We start from the raw sequence: 22,475 nt of genomic DNA, 5'->3' as shown, positions 1-22,475 counted from the left end.
TACTTAGCAACCCCGGTAGGACGGCATGCCAAAGAGAAACAATGGATGTGAAGTTCTGTTCGGTTGCTCAGTTGCTTTCAATCATTCTGAGGCAAAAAACTGTCCTTTTAGACTCTGTGATACAGTTAACATTACTGTGTCAGTATCAGTATGATGTACAGGATGAAATTAACTGTAAACTAAATTTGACATGAAGGAGCTGAAATTTTCCATAGTTTAGTGCTATACATACGGAAGGTGAAATGATTAATTGACAAATATTAACATTTTTTATAATTGAATAATCACTTAAATTACGTTATCGTTACCTTGACAGGTTAGGAGTTGTCTTGTTTGCTATCTTACCGATAGTGTGATGGATGGTTGATATCACTTTGGTCTATGTGTTGTTGTAGTCTGAGCTATACTACTTGCTAAATCTTTCTCTATGTGTGAGCTCAGTCCACGTGTTCGTTTTGATGAAAAAATAGGATAAGAATATTCGGTCTCAACACGCTATTTATTTAACAGTAAATGTATAAAGCATATACAGAGCTCCGGGTCAATTTACTCTCCCTAACATTCAACAGCGTTTCTGTCAGCGTTCGTAAATTTCTGACTTCTCTGTCTCTCCCTGACCCTCTTAAATACAAAAACAGAATGCAAATTGAATGTGCTAGGCGTCGTCTCTTGTCTGTCTGGCTCCATCCTTCATCTTGGCTTCCAGGATGTGTCCTCTCCCTGTGCAATCCCCCCACAGGTGTGATGTACTTACAGACTCACCAGACGTCCCGTGGGGGGTCTTTAAGGGTTCGTTCTGCATTGTCTTAACAAAAGGTTCAAAGTCAGCTGATCCTGGACAAATACTTAGGGCTATGCTAATACAGTCACCCCCTTTAATCACACCCATCTCCTGCTGTGCATTCCTCTGAGATGATACACACATAATGTTTTTCAAACTATCATACATTGTACCACATTATGAAATGAAACAAACAATAAACTAATAATTCTCATTATCTGAAATATGTTAGCTTTGCAATTCATAGCATATATCTACAGTGTGTTCAATGCTAGACAGACTGGTGTGGTACATGCTTAATTGGGGTGTGTGGTTAGCTGCCACCAAAAGAGAAGAAACAATAATAGGTGACATGAAAACACTGAAGAACAGTGGATTGCTCATTCAAAATGGCATAAACGTTAGCAAGCCAGTTAGAAAAAACATAACATTGGAGGGTGTGAAAACAATGTAGCTACACTTAGAAATTAGGACTTCATGCAGTCACTGGGAGCTAATGTTAAGCTAGCTGCTGATGGTCAGTAAACACTGAAGGTTTGACTGCTTGTTCTACACATGTTAAATGCAAATGATGTAAAATGTGGGTGAGGAGGCTTTGAGGTTTGACGCAGTACTGAGTAACAAAAGTAAAGTAATGAGTAACTAATTACTTTGCTGTTGAGTAATTTAATTATTGAGTAACTTGCCCGACACTGCTCCAATGGGAGGACTGGCTGCTTTTCTTTAATTTCTGTCGCTTTAAATTGAATATTTTTGGGTTTTGAACTGTTGGTCAGATATTTGTCACTCCCGGCCTCACAACTTGTAAGATGCATATTGCACAACTTTTCGTCATTTAATAGACTAATTGATCATTCAACAAATGAATGAATACTGAAAATAATTGTTAGTTGCTGATCTAATACATACTGCTTCTCTCTTTATCAAAATGTGCACTGGCCTCCTATTGATAAAACATCACTGTCTCTTGTTTATTCAGATCTTCTAAATACATTTTTATTTTTTGTTATCTACCTCTAAGGAGGTCTGGAGCTTATTTAACTCGTTCTGCAGACTGGCTTCAGCTACAGCTTCCAACAGTGAATATGCTGCAGTTTGCTTTCAGATATGCTGTTCCAGCCTCCTGAGATAATTTGCAACCAGCACCGTAGCTACAGGACATGTTGTTGGTATTGTCTCTAGCAATATGGTGGCTTTAAAAACCCAGAGAGAAGTTTACATTACACAAACAAAACATAAATGAGTGTTTTGCAAGGCAGATTCTGGCATATCTAGAGTCAGTATTGTTAAATGTGACCATCTTTAAGCCAAGATTTTGTATTTTTTCCACCTTTTTCATGCCGGAAGGCATTGTGGAGTGGGCATTTATAAAAACATTTAGTGATGGAGTTGCAGTGGGGAAATTGAGACGCATTATCTCATGATTTCGTAGCTCTTGGTAAAGACAGATTTTGAAGCTTGATGATACTTCAGGTGTCAAGATTCAAAATCTTCAGGATAGGCCTTCATGTAGCTTCAGAAAACTTGTTGAGTATATGATTCATTTTAGTTATAAATGTTTTAGTGATTATGCTTTTGACGGACTCTTTTCTCATATCTCTCGTACGCATGTTTATTCAATCAGGAGAGGCAAGTGAATGAAGCAAAAAGATTTTATTATACAGATTATATTAATGATTAAGTCTTGTCAAAAGTCTTTGGTGCTTAGACTCAACGGGCAGATATTGATTCGAGACACATCAGTCCTGAGCAGCAAAATAAATCCCTCCATGGAGTCCTGACACTGGTGGTGGTGGCTATAGTTTTCCCGACTGAACTTTCACTAAAGTTCCATTTTCCATCTTTTATAGAGATTTTATTCTTTGTGTGTTTGAGCATTTGTTTCTGTGTGTTTTTTTGTATTTAATTCTAAGCTTAGGACATTGATAGAAGAGGGCCCTTGTTTCTCAGTGTTTTGTTCCGAGAGTAAATAAAAGCTGAATTGAATCTTGAATCGGTGGGTAAAATGTTTTCATAAGCAAAAGGAGTGATGGCTTAAAAAACAAAATACAACCCGCATTGTAACACAAACTGAATTATCCTTTTATAGAGATACTTTTAAGTTGTGATGAGACAGAGGCAGCACTGACCCGTAAAATTACATTTCAGATAATTCAGTGAGATATGTTACGCTATTTCCTTGGGGCAGTTAAGACACATTTTCCTGTCTGTGAATTCTAAAGTAATCTTCCGCTCCGCACAAGAGTAAGCATACTCCTCCCCAGACAAATCTCACACTGTAACTTTCATGGTAAATTGATCTCTGGTGTTGAAATAGCAGTTTTCTTTGGCTCTTCAAAGAGAGGGAAAAAAAGGTTATAGTACGAGGTTGGCCAGAGGCTCAGCAGTGTCTTGAGAGGTCTGCCTACAGAAATTTAGTGAAATAGGAAACAAAATGGTGCCTCAAAAATCTGAGCTGACTGCTTATTAATTAACCAGAAAACACGGTTGAGGAAGAGGGAACCGCCGAAGGTCTCCAGTCGATCCAGTCCTGTCCCTAAAGAATGCACGGCCTCGGGGAGCAACAGAAGCACAAAACTCTTGTGTCAATGTGTCTAATTCTGACGACAACCACAATGACTTACAATGCCATACTGATACTCTGCAGTGGTGTGACAGAGCGAACGCTGGTGTCATCATAATATGTGGAAAACAGAAATGGATGTTTGAGGTTGTAGTATTGAGAATTTGCCTTCTTCTCTCGTAGACTTTCTCATGTTCATTCTGCTCTCCCTGTTTGACTATGTTTAAGTGTCTCTGACTTCATAGCTCTCTGTTACTGACTTCCCTGCAGGGTGCCGACAGTATGCATCTCAGAGCCTCTCTGCTCTTATTACTGCAGTTACTCTCCTGGGAAGAAGCCTCAGCGGATCGAACGAATGGTGATCAGTGACGCAGAACCAACCGTGGGGAGGTAGTGGAGGGGGAGTAAAGACAGAGAGAGAAACAGTGACAGCAAGAGAGAGAGAGAATATCTATCCCTGCAGGGGTTACAGTACAGGGACAAGAGAGGAATCTTAATAATCATGAGGAAAAAATCCTAAGAGAGAAAGAACTAGATGAGTTGAGGGATTTGGGGGTTTTAAACCTCTGAGAAGAGGTTGATTGATGGAGGAGGATGCAGGAAGAGAGGGCAGTGAGGGAAAGGAGAGGCTGCACAATTGCAGTGTTGGCGGCGACACACGAAAAGACAGGATGGATAAAGAGTGTACACACTGACATATGGAGAAAGAGTGCCTACCTCGCCTCTCAGCAGTTTCAACTCCTATAGCTAATGAGATGACATCAATCATTCAGTGGACCACTAAGCTTGTGGGCTATTGGCTGCACTTTCGATATACAGTATCACACCAAAGGTCAGCTTCCTGGACAGGTAGAGGAGCTTTTTGGATTGTTGCCCACTTATCCTGCTTCCTATCAGTAATTATCATTACAGCCTTTAGCAGAAGTGCAAGTACATAGAGTGAGGATGTAAAGGACAATGTTTATAATGTGGTAAATCAAATGAATGGCAACAAGGTGATGATAAAACAGCACAATGATCCTTACAGACCATATTTTCCATATATTATAAATGTTGAATAAGGAAGTTCTATGTGGGGTTTTTGAACAGAAATCCTCAATTCCAGCTTGCATCTTCCCCAGGACATAGTTTCATCAGACAAGAGTCCTTTCAACTTTGACATAACAGTTTCACATTAGATGACCTATACTGGGTTTGTAAATTGCTTCCCCACTCACATTCCACTGCTGTTGGTGAACATTAGCTTCATTTTCTAGTTTGGCTTTTCTCCCTAATGAGATTTCTGTTTCCACACTGTAATTGGCTAAATTATATTATCCAACATGAAACTGGTGCCCCCCTGCTTGTGCTTGGGATGCTATTAAATCCCATTATGTTAACACTTTATTACAATAAAACACATATGGTTGAAATTCCTAACTTTTTTTCCTAAATTTTAAGATAAGTGAGAGCAGACTGCCTGATACTTCAATATGTTAATGAGCAAGTATTAAATGATTAGTTATCTGTGAATCTGTATACTAACCAGTGGCATAGTGTGGGAAGAATGTGTGAGAAAGCCAACTGACACGGGACCTCTAGAAAAGTAAGGCATAAAGTGGGACATGTATCCCTGTGGGTTTGTTCCAAAGTTAAATGTATTTGGATTTGAAGCACAGTTACATCATGCTGGAGTAGAACAAACCATGTAATAGCCAGTAAATAACAGTTTGTTGTTGAAACAGCAGCACCGCAACACCAGCAAAATGGCAGATGATTCAGGATTGGCAAGTGACACTTACACTTGAGTCGTGTACCATCAGCCACTTTTTGATTATTCTGTTTTCTATGAGTGATATCTCTGTGATGTTGTTTTCACCCAAACTCCAAATATCCTTCCTCCATCTCCACTAGCAATACAGTTTTCCAAAAGTACAGTAGCTGATAACATAAGTTAGCAACACTTGAAAACTGCCTTACTTAAGTGAGATGACAATCTCACTGCAAACAGGACCTTGTACCCTGAGGTATTCAGCACAAATAAATGATAAATGGACTGCATTTATATAGTGCCTTACTAGTCTTACAACCACTCCAAACACATTCACCCATCCAGACACACATTCACACAGTGATGGCTGAGGCTGTCATGTAAGATGCCAACCTGCTCATCAAGATTTAATCTAATGCACAATCACACACTCACACACTGCTGGCTCAGCCATCAGGACCAATTTGGGGTTCAGTAACTTGCCCAAGGACACTTGCGAACATGTGGTCTGGAGGAGCCGGGGATAGAACTACCAACCTTCCGATTAGTGGACAGCCTCCCTAGCTTATTGGAGGAAACATGTGAACGAGTGAAGGTGAACTTGGAACTAGCAACAGTTTGTGAGAATTTTCGGTTGAGAGAGGGGCTAAACTAACAAAAAAACATGATGAAGTTCTATAAAGGTGTATCATTTCATTTCTCCCTCACTGACTGGTTGCAGTGTTGCTCTCCTGCACTAAGCTTGCCATTGCAAAACCACAGTAATAATGGGGATAACTTGTCTAATCCTTTCCTTGATTAAAAGCTATTTAGAAACTACTTGTCAGGTATTCATTAAAAAACACTAAAAATCACTGATATACAAGCATATAGTATATAACGTTGTATGGTAATTGATTCATGAGAATCAGGTTCAAGTTCAACAGTGGATTCAATATAAAGTCTCCTATATTAATCACTAAAGTCTGACATGGTTGCTTCAGACTTAAAAAAAGTAAAAGTGTGTTTATATTTTTCGAGAGTAATTGTTTTTCAGTAATCAGGCATTACCATTCTGAAAATGATTTGTTCCACAAATTGGTTGCAGGCACCATTATGACCAAGCTGCTCCAGTCTGTGTTTTTTAAAGTTAGGATAATTGCATAAATGCTGGACATCTGCCATATTAATTACATATAAAAATGAAGAGAGAAAATGCTCAATAACAAAAAGAACATTATTTCTTTCAACAACCCCAAATAGAGGTCATCATTGTAAATAATAATTAAGTGTTAATAGCTGCATGGGCATCTTCAGTAATAAGTGCAGTAGATGTATAAAGTGCATTATGCCAAGAAGAGAGACCCAGTTGGTGTTGTGGTGTGTGTATGAATGTGAGTTAGAAAAACCTAGCTGAGATGCTAATTTGCACTTCCACTGACATCCCACTAATTACACTCTCATGTTTTCTGCAGCACTGACACAGGGAGGATGTTTAGATTTTAAGTGTGGACGCTGGGCTACACTGGAGCTCATCTCTTCACTGCTCTGTGATGCGATAGGAGAGGAGTAAGTGGTCAACTCCCTTCTCGAGATTGGGCTTTCACACTGGGACATTAGTCATTCTGAGCGGTGCATACTGCTGAGCGAAAAGCTGATTCAGGTTCTTATAGAACTGTAAGGTATTGCAATGCAGAAGAAGGCAATGACCTTAAAGACTTTAGCATCTATTGTAACACTAGCTCTGAGCAGAAGTCATGGTGTGGATGGCTCAGTGGGTCATTTTTCATTTGCTGAATGTTTCACCATTATTGTAAAACTCCACTACCACAATGGGTAATTCATCACCTCACTGGTGGAATGAAATTCAGGTTGATGTACTGTATTTCTTCCTCCAAGGATAACAGAGTGACTTTTTGTATTTCATACACTCAGACAGTACGTCCCTTCTCTATTAAAGCTTATTGTGAATTTGAGTTTTATTACTATGAGTAATGACCAGATTCCTGCATTAATCTCATTGACTTTGAAGGCTTGTTTGACCAGTTCCAACGTCACTACATTGCTATAGTAAGCTCAATCTTAACAACAGAGTATGATTAACAAGGCTATGACACCCACTGATGTAAATATGCAAGTTGTTGAGTTTAATACCAAATAAGATAAGATTAATTTTACTTACTCATTTTAAATATTTTGCTTAAGTAGTCACTAGCAAATATATAATTTTACATAGAGGAAAATAGCCTAGTAAATTTGTGCATCATATTTTTATCACATCTCATAGACCCCTAAGATCATTGTGTGCCTGCCAGTTTGAGGATTATTACAGCAAGAGAACAAATTTTGACTAATAGCTCCAGACTGTGTTGGCTCCAAGATATCAGAAGAGCACATTTTTTGTATTATGCTCTATGCCAGCAGCACAGTATGGCTTTTGTTTTCCCCTCTGCTTTTCTCCTGCAATTAGCAACTGTAACAGACAGAAGTGGCAACTCTAGCAGGCAAACACAGTTTATAACAAGAGCATGATATGTCAAACTACAATAGCTACTTTTAAAATCATATATCATGTTGCCATCTGATTTGACTGATCTTTTTCGCTCCAACAGAGATATACTTGTGAGATTTGAGTTGAGTTTTGCTGTATTGAATTGTTGTACACAGCAGATGATATTCATTTCTGTTTGAAGTCAGTGTGCTGGCTTCTAGAGCTGGCAGTGTGGGTTCCTGCGTAGGTGATTCCCATCTTTTTTTGTCAATAGCTGACTTGTCTACGCCCAGCGAATATCTAGTCTGAGATCCTGCCTGTACTATAAGAAAATTCAACCGGCAAAAATCGACCTATAGTTATGTTTGAGTGACAGTATAAGGTAACATATTTCCATAATTTGAGGTGGTTTGCTTAATTTTTCCAACAGCTAGTCAGGACAGCTTTTTAAAAACTCTCTGACTGACTGTCATAGTGTTTACTGTTTCCAAGACAATAAAGGTTACCTCACTTTAAGGAATCAATAACTTTAACCCACACCATGTTTGAAGTGATCATTTAACCCAAACCATGATCTTTCCTAACCCTAACTAAGTGTTTTTTGTGCCTAAACCTAACCAGACCATAACCACAGCATTGTCACATTATAAAAGTCATTATTTTTTTTAACAATGACTTGCTTAGTTCTATTATTCACAACTTTACCCAGGTTGCTTCTTGGTCAGCACTTCAAACTATGCCTCACATGCTACTACAACTATTATACTGTAGCTACCCCAACAGAAAATCTCTGCGCTCTGTGTGTTATGTTCACCACTGACACCAAGGGCTATGTTACTGTGTTGTATTATTCAGCTTGATGAGTAGTGATGGTTTTCCTGGGAGACAGGGCTCTGCTCTCCCACAGGAACCCCTTCAATCTTTCATTATGATGATATTTTGGAACCCTTTTACTCCATGCAGACACCTTTTATCTCAGTAACAAACTATTAATTCACCTTTTGGTTGTGAAGACTGATGTAGAAGTAGAAAGGGCAGTTTCAAAAAGCTTCGTCAAGTCAACCCCCCTCTTCTTCCATCTCAGGGTAGGGTGGATCATGCCCAGTCCGTCCTCAGTCCAGAGAGAAGGGGTCTCTTTTGGAACCTGCAGTGGCAGCTGGGATGGGCGTGGAGGGATTGGCATGTGTGAAAAGAACGCTAATCAATTCCAAGTACTTTTAAGGGGATAGAGGTCAGCTAAAACATCTCACATTTTCTAAATGTTCCTGCACACTCTGACATTTTTTTTTGCTTTTAAAGCCGAGCCTGGACAGCTGCTGCCATCATCATAGCTTTTACCAAAGGCAGGAGAAGCTTTGGCACAAGGAGCTGGAGGATTTTTTTTTTAATGTTTTGCCGGTGCTGGATTTCTTCCAAGCAGATTTTCCTGCTTAATCTTCACTTTAAATCCGCTCTCATGTAGCCTTCCTAGTCCGGCAAAGCCTTTGGGTTACGGCAGGCCAGATGATGCCCTACCATGACCAGCTGTGACCCACACTATCAACCACATGAGTCATAAAGTCTGTGGGTGTGTGTGTGTGTGTGTGTGTGTGTGTGTGTGTGTGTGTGTGTGTGTGTGTGTGTGTGTGTGTGTGTGTGTGTGTGTGTGTGTGTGTGTGTGTACAAACTAAAATGTATGTATTTGAGTGTGTGTGTGTGTGTTTTGAGTAAGAGAGTGACTGTGTGTATATTTCTTAGTTTTTGTACATATTTGCAAGTTTGTGTCCATTGAGTGATCACTGTAATTACATGACATACTGTAATTATATGATGCTGTTGGCGTGGTATCGAAATAACTTAATCTTTCTCCTTTAATTTGTTCCCCTTATTTTATTTTTAAATGTCAGTCTCACTTTCCCAAAGCAACACTATAGTACATTGCGCTTGGCTTATGCATTTGGAAATATGATTCATATAAGTGCTTTAATATAAAAATGTATGGTATTTGCTGCAACAGCCTCTCAGTCTAGTGTCTCTGAGGACAAAACCATAGCTGCTAGTGAAAAGGAGAACAAAAATCAAAGTTATGCAGTTGTTATCCACCACTGTGGCAGAGGACAGGTTCATGTTAGACGCTGCCTGGTCCAACCAAACCTTGAGCTCACTATGGTGCTTTTTGAGGAGGCTGTGTTGGATTAACTAGTGTATGACCAACAGTAGATAATCCTCCAGGGTCATAGAAACATTTATTATCTAGGCCATAATGGATTCCAATTTTTCACTGGTTGAGCCACAATGATAATGATTACAAATGCTCGATGAAGTGTCCTATATCTATCCTATGTTTACATCTGTTAGATATAGCCAGCATTAAGGATACATTTTTTGAATCAGTGTATACAGATCACTTATTGTCAAGCTCTAGTGTCATACTATTCCTGTTTGGCAGGTCAGCCCCACTCTGATTATTCATAAACAAACGCACATCATGATACCAGTCAGTGTGAGTCAGTCAGATGATACATAACTATAACATCCCATAGTGGTGCCAAGGTTAGACATCAGTAATGGAACTTTGTCTTCCTGATGTTATTGTTATGAATAATCAACTTAGGTAGTTTGTGCTCTCTTTAGCCCTCCAGATGTTTTGGTTTTATCATAATGACAGAGTGTCTTTAACGCTAAGAGTTGAGCCATGCTTGTTTTGAACAGGTGTGGCAGTGTCAGGAATGTGATACTGAATTAGTGATTCCAAGGATACTCTTTTCTAAAATCCCTTTGTCTACTCATGTTGAATACTGACCCAAATGATGTGTACATAAAGCTCACAATCCTTCAGTTGATATGATCCACATGAATCTTACATACATACATGTATTTAAGACATTAAAATGCTGCTATATTGAACATTTTTGCAGCTACAGCTAAACAAATACTGAATTGCTTTTTCAAATCCTCCATTCATTCAGACATCATTAGACTTCAATAAAACCACCTACTGCTGAGCTGAGCAACACCATCCATAACACCGGTAACCCCGGACACTCATCTTCCTCCAACAATTTCTCCTCATTGATGTAATGGATGTGTCCCTGAAGGGGCTTTTCTTTTTTTTCTTTTTTTGGCACATGTTTCTTCAGGGTAGGCTGCTGTTGTGCTCTTAATGGAGACAGCATCCAGAGGCTATGGATCAGAGCAGCCTTTCAGGCCTAATGTTCTGTGAGCGCAGGGAGTATTGATTCACTGTGTCACGTATGATTATAAACACAGATTAATAGACAGTAAGTTTTTAGCTCCAGGCAAAATAAAATGTTAGAGGAATGACATTTTGCTGCAGTGTTTTGGCTGCATGTTTGGTTTGCATAATAGAGATGGGACAGGGCGACTTTGGATATATAGTATATGGTTTCACTTTCAATCTGTCCCCAAGGAGAAATTTATCTGTTGCCTCTCTTATGGGCTAACGAGTGTGTTGAATACTAACTCAACTTTCCCCCAAATTATTTCATTGCTGATGTTAAATAATTATTTGACATGTTTACAGCCAGTGTTTATGGAGGCTTCAATGTGTCAATTTATGGCTTTACAAAGTATTTTTGGAACAATTTCCTGATTTCATATCTTTCTCCAAATATGGAAAGATTTATTTTCAATTTATAACTGTCAATTATAACAAAAGCTGTTAATGAAACCCACCAGTACAGAAGCATAGTGCTGTGGGAGTGCCATGTCAGCGCTCTTTTCACTGGGATTTGGATGAGCTCCGTGTGTCTGTGCCTGATAATACCAGAAAGGACCTGTGAGTGTCGGGGTCAGGGATGAGCAGTCTCCCTTGTGAAATATTCAAACACTAAATATTTCAACCGAACTCAATCCCATTGTCTTATGTAATCAGCCGAGGCTTTCTGGCTCTGTCTTGCGCCACAGGTTAGAAACCAGAGGCTTCACATCAATTGCTAATTTATTCACTGCCGGCACTGCTGTGAAATTCCATTTAGATAGTGTTTCAAATTCTTGTCACATTATATTGTATCAATTTAAATGCATGAGAGGAAATAATAGAAATTTGAACACTATGGTTATTGTCATGCCAATGGGGAATAATTACTGTGCATCACAAAAATGGTTAATTTCTTCAGGGCTTTACATTTAAGGATTGTGACAGAATCATTTTACCCATAAAACCTCTCAAGTTTTTTTTTTTGTTCCACTGTAATTATCATTTAAAGATGATTTTGTTGTGATACTTTCTTTAATCATCTAATCTCTCTGTAAAATTCATGAAATATATGATTGTGTAACAAAAAAGACTAAGCTGCAATATTTTGCAAATATAAAACATTTTAGTGTTTGAGAATATGTGGAAGACAATGAACATTACGGCAACTGTTTCAGAGGGACTATTGCTAATCAACACTAACTCAAACCTAGCCTGCTCTTTTACACACAGTGGATGGCCTGGCAGTTACAGTGTATTTCCAGTCACTGAAAATTATCGCAATTGGTTCCTGTATAGGCTTGCCTCAGTCCCTCAGAGTGATACATGCAGCTATGTCATTGCAGTCAGCAGGACTGCATTTCAGCGTGTTGTGACTACACAGCAGCGTGGTGATGTTTTCCTGGTGCAGTGACTGATACAGAAATTAATGTGTCTGCTGACAGTTTGAATGCCAGACTAATTAAAGGTTGGCTGAGGGTGGGCAAGGATGAGCTGTCTGCACACCAATGATAGTTGCCTCCTATTTCTGCTTGAATACCCACTCTGACTCCCACCGAGTTTTTGTCTCCTCTCTATCATGTCCCGTGTTGTCTGCATCCCTCATCTAACTGTTGTATAGGAGGGGAATTTGTGTCAGATGAAGCCTTTTTTTGACTTCCTACCCCACCTGGGGGTGTTTCTGCAGTCACGGATTCCAAACATTCTCATTAATAACTAGTGGCTGTTTTCCCTTTTGAAGCTACCAGGGTAATGTTTTTCCCTTGTTGTTTGCAATGAAGTCTCGTCACTTTTTAGAGATCTCCTGTTTGTCTGTTGTGCACCTACTTTATCTGTCTTATGTTATCTAGCACTAAATACAAAGAAAATAGATTTGTAAAAGAAAACCTGAAGTCCAAGTGAAACAAAACTGCTTATTGTTTTGTTTGGTAAAATATATCTTCCTTCTAAAGGACATATCTTGACCAAAAAAGAGGAAAAACATACCTTCAATATTGCTGGTCTTCTTAAGGTGCCCTCTGTCTGTTCTGCAGTAGGCGTGCCATTGTGAATCCATCTCTGTAAATGGAGACCTTATTTGCATATAACCAATCAAAATGTTTGTACAAAGTGGTCCTGTCATTGTCCTTCCATCAGCATGACTGTGACACTGACTGATAGCCAGACTCACAAGCAACAGTCACCAAGAACAAGTTTGTTAACTCTGCGTCTCTATACGCTATTGCACAATTTCAGCTTCTATCTCAGGATGGACCACTGGTGCAATACAAGTATTTTAAAGTGAGGTATCTCATTCTGTTAGATAAGAGTCATTTATTAAATTGAACTGCAAAATGTTTAAAAATTGCAGATTATTCAGTCTGGTGGGAGACAACACAATTGGGAAATTGGACTATGAGTACTGCAGCATGAACTTGCTTCAGAGCTGATAAAATCAATAAGAACAGTCAATACAGAACAAAATGGACTACCTGTATTAGGTCCTTCAATGATTGCACACCCACACAGATGTTTCACTTATTATACCTGGTTAGGCCTCCTCTCAGGACTGTGTAGGTAAGAACGGTTTTTGCTTGATTGACATCTGAACTTTCTATCAGATTTGATGCATCTGTTTGGGTGGAAGACATTACGCCTTTATTATTCTTTCTAGTTTGTTAAGGTTTGGTGATTTCATGTAAGTGAAAACACCTGTGTGAGTATGCAGGGTTCTCGGTCTGATGGAGTTCATTATGTCATATAAACATACTGTACTAGATCATAAATTCACATTGATATACCTTATTTTTAAGTAGTTTTGGTAGTTGATTGTCATCTATATTCCCCATTAGAATGAGATGCTTTAATTTAAAGCCCTTTTATTCCAGTGCATCCTGAGAGAGCAGCTCAAAATATCAGACCACATGCAACTGTCAGTCAAACACACAAAACAACATGACCCTGCAGAGGCTTGGGGGCTAAAGGGACATTTTAGGAAATACAGCATCAGCCAAAATATTTGTATCTTTCTTTCAAACATTAAAAATGTAAACAATAAATTGGTCACCAGTTTTCTCATTTCAGCTGACTTTAATAGGGAATGTCATTTGATATCAGCATATCAGTCAACGGGCTTAATTGTCCAAACAGATAATTTTGTTGAGAGATGAAGCATAATAAGAGACATAAAGTTGTTTTAGCATTAGCTGAAATCGGTCTATAGCCTGGTGCAGCCTGAACTGGTTAGTTGGGTTACAGACAGCTCAGCACAGCTAGGCCTCATCATTTCTTTAACCTTTAACCTCTCACAGCAAAGGTTCAATCAGGTATAAATGAGGTGCTTGATATACAGCTCACCCCTCGGGATATACCCATTCTGTCCCGTGCACATTCGCATACTTACAGCACCAACACAGACACAATGACAGGGTGTTTTCCTCTTGAAAAATACAATGGAACCCAGCTAATCAAAACCCTTTGGGAGTGGGAGGTCATTTAAGCTGGTGAAAAGCTCAAGTGAGTACCAAGGTGAAGCATATGAAACACATGTATGGAGAAGGCTCACATATCCAAAATACATTGTTCATTATGGTTAAAAGTGGCTGCCGTTGTTGTTACAATCGTAAATGTATGTATTGACATTTTTATTTCTAAATGTACAAAGAGTTGACACCCTCAACTAAGCGCTAAGATGGATTGACTGTGAATTTGTCCCACTGCCAGCAGCCTCCACCTCTCCATCTCCCTCTAATTATTGTTTGAGTTAAGTAAAGCAGCCTTAAAGCGGCCAAGCGTGAGCCTTACTGCTCTCCAATCTCCATATTAAAGATAGAAGAAAAGGTCAGCATAACGACACCTGAGTAGTTATCGACAGGTCAGGAGGACAGAGGAGGTGAAAAGGAGTGGAAAGTCAGTGATCTCGATAAATAACATACGGCCATGGAATTGAAACTGTCAAAATATGCAGATTAGTAGAGAAGAATGAGATCATTGTTGAGGAAGAGTGGTTGTGCAGATGGTACAGCTCCGAATACCCCTGAGGGTATAGACGCCTGTCGCTGTACTCATGAACGAGATTTGTGATTAAACGGGAAAACGTGTTTAATTTACACAATGCATTTGCACTTATTCCAGAGGTGTGGTCATGCCTTTTAACTGGCACAAAATCCAACATTTATAGCCTCATAAGGATGTATAAGGTCAGCAGAATTACTTGAAGTTTGGAGATTTCAGATCAATATAGCAGGATCTTAAGCCCACTTCAGGAGGAAATCATTTCCATTGTAATGCTACGGTGTGTCTACTCAACAAAAATCAGTCCCTGGCACAACGAGGATATTGCAGCCTTCAATAACCACTGTCATCTTTTATAGCATTTCATGCTTTACACACGGGGGTGAACCATTTAGAAAATGAGGTGGTGGAATAGCGGTGGACAGGGAGACCTTGATGATTTTCGAAAGCGATGTGAGTACATTTTCTTCTTGAACTCTGTGAAGGAAAAACTAAATGAAAGGAGGGAAAATGATGAGTAGATGAGCCCAAGGAGTCCTTCAGTGTCATTAGTATAGAGCACAAAAATAGGTCAGCGGGGTATAATGGAATCACATAAATGGATGGATTTTATTAGAGGATAGAAAAGACAAAGAAAAAAAATGACTAAACTGAAAGAAAATGGAAACGTTAGCTGTGCATTGTGCCATAATGGAACAAGCGTGCATCAGTACTAATACAGTTTGTGTCTTGTTGCTTTGAAATGATGATCAGAACTCCAGGGATATGTCGGAGAGATTCATATTTGCAGTGTCTGAAAGCTCAGAAGTGTGTGCTGAATTGACATTGTGTCAGAATGAATCATCTGATTCCACGGCTGTACACACATACGCTACACAAACACACACACACACACACACACACACACACACACACACACACACACACACACACACACACACACAGTGTTATTAAGATATTAGAACAACTTGGCTGCAGGACTACGAATAAGAAGTTTGGATGAGTGTATAAAAAATGTATTCAACTGACTGTGAAATCTCATTTACTCTTAATTTCTTTCCCCTGCAGATCCATCGGTGCATCACAGACAGAAGACAGTAGTGACAGACATGTGCTACTCGACGGAGATATCCAGCTTGATGGACTTTGGCACTCCAGACTGCTCGCTAGGCAAAGGTATGGCGTTGCTCGAAAATACAAGGTGTTGCCTTGGTGACAGTAGGAAGTGTGCACAGTGATTTATCCTGGCAGTTAAAAGACACCAAGCTGTCAGCTTGACTGAGAGGTTAACTCTGGAGCAAAGGCCTGCCCAGGCTAAGAATGTGAGAACAATCAGATAACAGCTCTTGATGCCCAGCCACGAGGGCCTTACCGTTCACTGCAGGCTTTTGATTTATAGTGGCTAAAGAACATGTTCTGTCACCCGATACAGAGTGTAGAGGTGCTGGCATAAGACTGTGAAACTTGATTGACTTCTTGCCAGAGAGAAGTATTTTTACTTTACAAACTGCTTTAATCTGAATGGAGGTTTATTGAAGTTTATTGCACTACAGTTGTATTGTAATGTGCAATTATTGCATCGCAGCAAGGCCACTTATTTTCTCCAATCATTGTCATCAGTTTGAGGAATAAAATGTTTTATAGGGAAGCCTGTGTGGCTCAAGATAATAGTATCTCTCAATCTCTTGTGTGTGGTAATCAAACTGACCAGTCTGTAATAATACACTCCACAAAAGGTATTGATCATAAAGGCTATTGATCACATATGTCTTGTTGCTTAATCTATAAGCCTTTGTCCACCTCTTTTTCTCATCATAATGTATGCTATTATTCTCTGTTGTTCTCGCACTGATACCAAACCAGGAAGTCTGCGCCGTAATTGTAATTCCAATCTTTTCATCCAATCTAGTCCCTTAAAGCTGGCAGAGCACGCTCAGCAGTTATTAGACAAGCCTCAAGTCATTTCCATCAACAATGGGCAGTGAAAGTGGTGACCTCAGTCTCTCATTCTCCTCCTCTCAGTGCCCATCAATGCTGTCACTCTCCCACCTCCCCTTTCTTTTTTTCCCCACCTCCTCTTCTCTCTCAAGGCTAGCTAATATTTTAATGCCTCTCTGTCCCGACTCTCTATCAACACTCCCCAGCTCTGATAATGCAGACTGACAGGTCAACCGTGTGCAGCTGAGAGAAGAGAAGAGCAATACAGTGGAGGAGAGCAGAGGGTAGAAAAAGAAGGCTTTTAGGATTTCTTCTGGCTTTAATGTGAGCAAAGCAAATGAATGACATAGTGATACAGGGAGTTAAGCTGAAGAATAAGGACACTGAGGAGTGGAACATTTCAGACTGAAGAACTGTCAGGATAAAAGCAATGCTGTGAATAAGATTCAGTGTAGTTGAGAAGCGGGCTACAGCATGACCTTGGTATTATGAAGTGTTACATTTGGTCAAAAATGTCTTATTCATATAAAAGACAAGTAAAAAGCATCAGTGAGTATAATTAGCATGTGTAAAAGCTCTATTAATTATCCTCTATGAGCTCTTACAGCTGTAATAATAGTGATGGAACATTATAAGCTGCTGTGTATTTGCGATATATGCATGGTTTTCTATTGAGGAGCTAATTATATCCACTATAGAAGAGTTATTTATGCAATCGTATGTCTCAGCTCTGATCAGTCAGAGAGAATGAGCCCAACAGTAATCCTTGAGGTGTCAGAGTGTGATTGACAGTATCTGGTTAGAGCACATCTGATCTTTGGACAGAGCTAAAACGCTGAATGTCAACCTCTGACAGGCAGGACAAATGGCACGCTTGCTGTGTATGTGAACTGCTGTCACGTCCTTAAATGCAAGAGTTTAACTGAGCTTCTTCTTGTAGGCAAACACACACACACACACACACACACACACACACACACACACACACATACACACACACAATGCTTACTCACTCATGCTTTAGTATGCTGCTTATGTTACTCAAGTGCTCATAAACCAAAAATTCCATTATAAGTTTATATCCGACTAAGCTCTGCAGGCAGAATTAATTCAGGTGCAGCCCTATCTGTTTTTTCCTCATGCCACCTGTTCCTGCCTTAGGCTGTCAGGCCTAAAGAGTCCTGTGAGGCAAGCTGGACTAGACTTAACCTTATTTACTCTGTAATCGTGTCCACACACATCCAGGTTCCCATCTTCCCAGTGTGACACACAATGTCCTTACTCAGCAACAAGCAAAAGAGCAGTGCACCGTAACTCCCTGGAGAGTTAAAGATACCATGGGAGAGCTCATGTCAATAATCCGATCTTGGTGTGTAGAGTAAACCACTAAAACTCAAATTTTTTTTGAAAGGAAATTTGGTTAGAAGCGTGAACTTCATATCACTTCAGCGCTGTCATGACCCATTTTATTTTTAGCCGTTTGTATTGGAGTTTACACACACAGCATTTTTATTCAGAGTTTACATTCCTACCAAAACACACATTCACATTCAGGAAGTGAGTAATGTAAACTCATGTAGGCTACAAAAGCATTGTGGGCTCAGAGGGAGTGCATGGCTTTCATACAGAGGGGTGTATTGTTCTCTGTTTAGTCGGTGGGTGTAATTGCACGCTCTGTCCTCTGCTAGCTTTCGGCCATCAGGTGGAGTGAGAGCTCCACTGACTCACCTGGTTCATTACCTGAGGCCTAAGGTACAGTTTGTCTTCCCCTCCCCCTTCTCCTTGTGTGTACAAGGAGGGTGGTGGTGGGAAGGGGGGCAGAGGGGGGTGAAAAGTGGGAGTGGACGGTGTGAAAGTTGTCCAAGCTCCTTCTAGGTGTGTCCCAAATCATGTACATGGAAAAGTATAAGAGAAAAAAGGAGGCATACAGAGTAAAGAATGGAGTAAAGAATGAAAGAAATGGAACAGGAAATGTAACTGAGTGACTCTCAGGGGACGGACGACTTCCTAGTAACCTGTCTGGGTGGAGCCTCAGCGAGCAGGGCTGGGAGCGGTTGGCTTTGGTGGTGCATTGTGTGTGTTGGTTTGAATGGTGTGTGCACTGGTCTGTACATATATGTGTGCGTGTTTTCCTTTTTTTTTTTTTTTACCTGCTATGAGAGCTCACACCACAGATGACAGTGGAGCCAAGCGGAGCCTGTGCTGGGGAGGACATGAGGTCCGAGAAGGAAGAGGGGAAGGCCGGTGAGTGACAGAGTGGAGACAGATACAAAAAGAGAAAGAGGGGCGAGGACATCTGTGTGTGTTGGAGGGATAGCGTAGGCCATGAAACTGGCTTGAGTCGGTGGTATGTGAGTGGGCTCAAGTTCATGTGTGTGTGAAACATTTATTGTATGAGAGGAATTTGAGTATCACAACAAAACTGCTTCATTTGTAAAAACTTTACACTTCTAATCTACTAAATTTCAGGTAGAAATAATCCACTTATTATTCTACATTTATCTGTCAGGTTATTTTATTGGTTCGTTATTAGTTATTTTGCAGATTAAAAATTTTCATTCAAAACACATCCTCACTTCATGAAATACCATACATTGTTAATTACTAAACTACCCAAACATTGTTTGTAAATTAGTCCAAATTAACCCAATTAACTTCTAGCAGCTGCAATATTAAAATGTTGCTTAATGCCTCAATAATTTAAAAAAAACAATAATTTAAAGTAATACAGCATATAACAATATTATATTTTTTACAATTTTTAGTTTTGATACTTCAAATAAACAGTATGTTGCTAAAAGTATTACTTTATTATTGTACTGTAGCAAAATCCTGAATACAGTATTTTAATGTAGTATTATTTGACAATGTGTTACTCTACTGAATGAATCTGAGCACTCCTTCCACCATGTTAAATATGTTCTCACTCAGAGTTATTTTGTATGTTATGTTTTTCTCTGTGAACTCTCTGATGCTGCCCTTTAAGTGCAAATGTGTTCACATCTATTCCATATCCCAGTTTTAATTATTGTTTCACTTAAGATCTAAATGCTGACCTAGATATGATGTGTTCCTATGGATAACATGGTAATCTGTTAATCTTCTACTGTATAAGCATTGTACATAAATAGAGTGGTATTTGGTCAGATATGGTGCAGTATTATAGACTTTAGTAGCTCAGCAGACATACTAAAGCTCACATAATTTACATTGACTCTTATGTTTGGATTAATATATGAACCAGGCAGAATATGAAGAGGCATTATGGATTATTGAATATGTTCATAGAATCTATAGATATTAGATTATATTGAAGAGCATTTGAGAAATTATTTTTATACCTAAATGTCACGGTTTTTGATATTTGTGTGTATCTGTGTGTGTCCATACATTTATTTGCGCTCTTGGCTGTGCTGATGGCAGTATATGAATGGATATAGATGAGTTTGATCCCACTGTGTTTTGCGTGACAGTGACTGCTGCGACTGATCTACTTTGCACCCTGAGGTCACCATTCAAAATTGCAGAAGATAATGAGTTTGACCGATTGTACTGCACAAGACAGATGGTACCATCACTCTCAGCGTCACACTCACAGTTTTGTTGTAAAGGCCTACTCTTTCACCAAAACCACCAGAGACAACATATGGTACATCTCCATATACCAAGTTGTTTTCTTTTGTTTTGGTTTCTTTTTTTAAGCATCATTTCTTTTCAGTCTCTGTATGAGCTAATCAGAGACCATTATTACTCTCATCACCTCCACAAGAGTAACACTGAATAATAATGGGCACAGAACAGGTTTTATGGCCTTGTTTTACAACTCCTTACTAAGGCTTTTAAAGTTTCATACACAAGCTTCTGTAGCAGCTCCAGCTACAGAGAAGGCGCCTTATGCAGCTTGTGGGATTATTCTTGGTTGCCCCAGGACATGAGGGAGGTTGTGGATCTAATCATCAAGATTTCTAGTTCTCTGCAGACCAGATCCTGCTGTTTCTGACAGATGTTTAGTCCCAACTACAGACTCGAAACAGGGACACTAGGCCCTGTGGCATTTTGTTCCTCAGTGGATTTTACAAGTTGGTCGACCCCACCCCTGGTTGCTCTGGTCATGCAGGTCTACCAGACGTAGACACAGAACATAGACAGACTTTGAGACTGGTTTCTGTTAAGTTCAAGAGAGCTCCAAACTGGGAAATGGGAAAGTGTTTGAGTCATTTATTCACACTTTCCACAAGCTGGAATCTCTGCTATGTCTCAAATTCATTCTACATATGAAATCTAAGCAGGTTGAGAGTATGTAGTGCGTTCATACTTAAAACAGACTAAATCAAGTATAGTCAAATTAATACAATGTGCTGGGTGTGGAATTGGGATGCAGCTTTTAAGGGAGTAATACACCATGCATAACATTTCGATGATGGTGAATTCAGCATTGTATAAAAAAGAAAAAACAAAACTCAGAAGATGTTGGCAGGAAACTTTCTTTTTACTGTAAATGTAAACACACGTCATTAACCAGCTTTATGCACATTTGTGTACATTTGTATCTTATGATGATGTGGGCATCACTCCAGGTCACTTTACCTGTTATAATGGGTAATGTGACAAAAGTTGTATAATGTCTTATCTTGTCTTTTCTTTGGTTGGAGCTTTCAGAACTCTGAGAAAATAAACCTATTGATGTCATTGGGGGAATCTCAGTAAGCCTGAGTTACAAACTGGGGGCATAGAGTTTAAAATAGATTTGCCAGGCAGAGGAAGATCAAACAAATGTTTGTTGTTGGATGTGGAGCCAGTGTGTTTGGAGCTTGACCCATACAAAGTCATAATATCTCAGAGTCTTTTGTGAGTCTCCCAACTTAACATGAAACACAATATTACATTTACTGTCCCCAGACATATCTGACTAAGTAATCACTAAATGCCTCATACATAAATGACTCATACCATGTTTGGAGCTCTAACACCCTCCTGCACTTGCCACAGGGGACATCAATTGAAGTCTGTCTCCACTTTGTAAATAGTGTCCATGTAAACATTCAAATCGTCACTACAACTGGGAAACTGTTTTTTGAAACCTCTAAGACTTGCCACAAGGTCTGACTGTAATTTAATTGATAAAGTGTTAAATTGTCAATTGTGTTGGCTTTTGGGCTTAGTCGGGGCACTGAAACAGACTAAATGTTTAAATCAAAACAACATGAACACATTGATTGGCTGCTCACCTATGAGAACTGGAGGAAATATGAGGGTGGAGTTTGAGAGGGACAACGATTATTGTGCATCACTACCTCTATGTCGCATGTTTGCCAGCATAAATCAAAGAACTCTGGTTTCCTCTCCAGAGCCGCCATAAGACGGCCTGGTTAATCGCTGGCTAATTCACTTGTCAAGTGACAGTGAGGGCGTTTCTTACAAAATGCAGCTCTTGACTTGACAGTGGTATTAGAAATCTAAATAGCCTTTTCCAAGTTCTCAGTGCTCTTCCGGTGGCACGTCCTTGGCGGCATGCCTAATCTGCGCATAATAGATGTGTAAATCAATTACATCTATCCTCACATGACATCCTTGCACTGACCCCAGTTGTAATGTAAACCCACAAGCAATTAATTCATGTAAGCTGTTCTCATAGATACTGTATACTCCCACAGATGTACTGTTGATGGGTCACACTCACAAATATGCACACACATCAACAGAGATGCACATATATGCAAAAAAAAAATGAGGGGTCAATTTTTTCTGATCTACTTCAGAGACCAAATTAGCATGTTATTTGTT

General features: G+C 39.5%; 1 protein-coding gene across 1 annotated transcript in view; it reads left to right on the top strand.

Moving 5' to 3' along the window:
- Nucleotides 1-22,475, top strand: part of kaznb (kazrin, periplakin interacting protein b) — an 87,922-nt gene that overhangs the window by 46,858 nt on the left and 18,589 nt on the right. The window contains 1 exon segment of the mRNA XM_062416062.1: nt 18,490-18,518. Within this exon segment, the coding sequence (XP_062272046.1) occupies nt 18,490-18,518 (29 nt within the window).

This window comes from Scomber scombrus, chromosome 3 (genome assembly GCF_963691925.1).
Source record: "Scomber scombrus chromosome 3, fScoSco1.1, whole genome shotgun sequence".
NCBI classification, from domain to species: domain Eukaryota; kingdom Metazoa; phylum Chordata; class Actinopteri; order Scombriformes; family Scombridae; genus Scomber; species Scomber scombrus.
The sequence above is the reverse complement of the archived record's forward strand: the minus strand, read 5'-3'. Positions and strand labels throughout refer to the sequence as shown.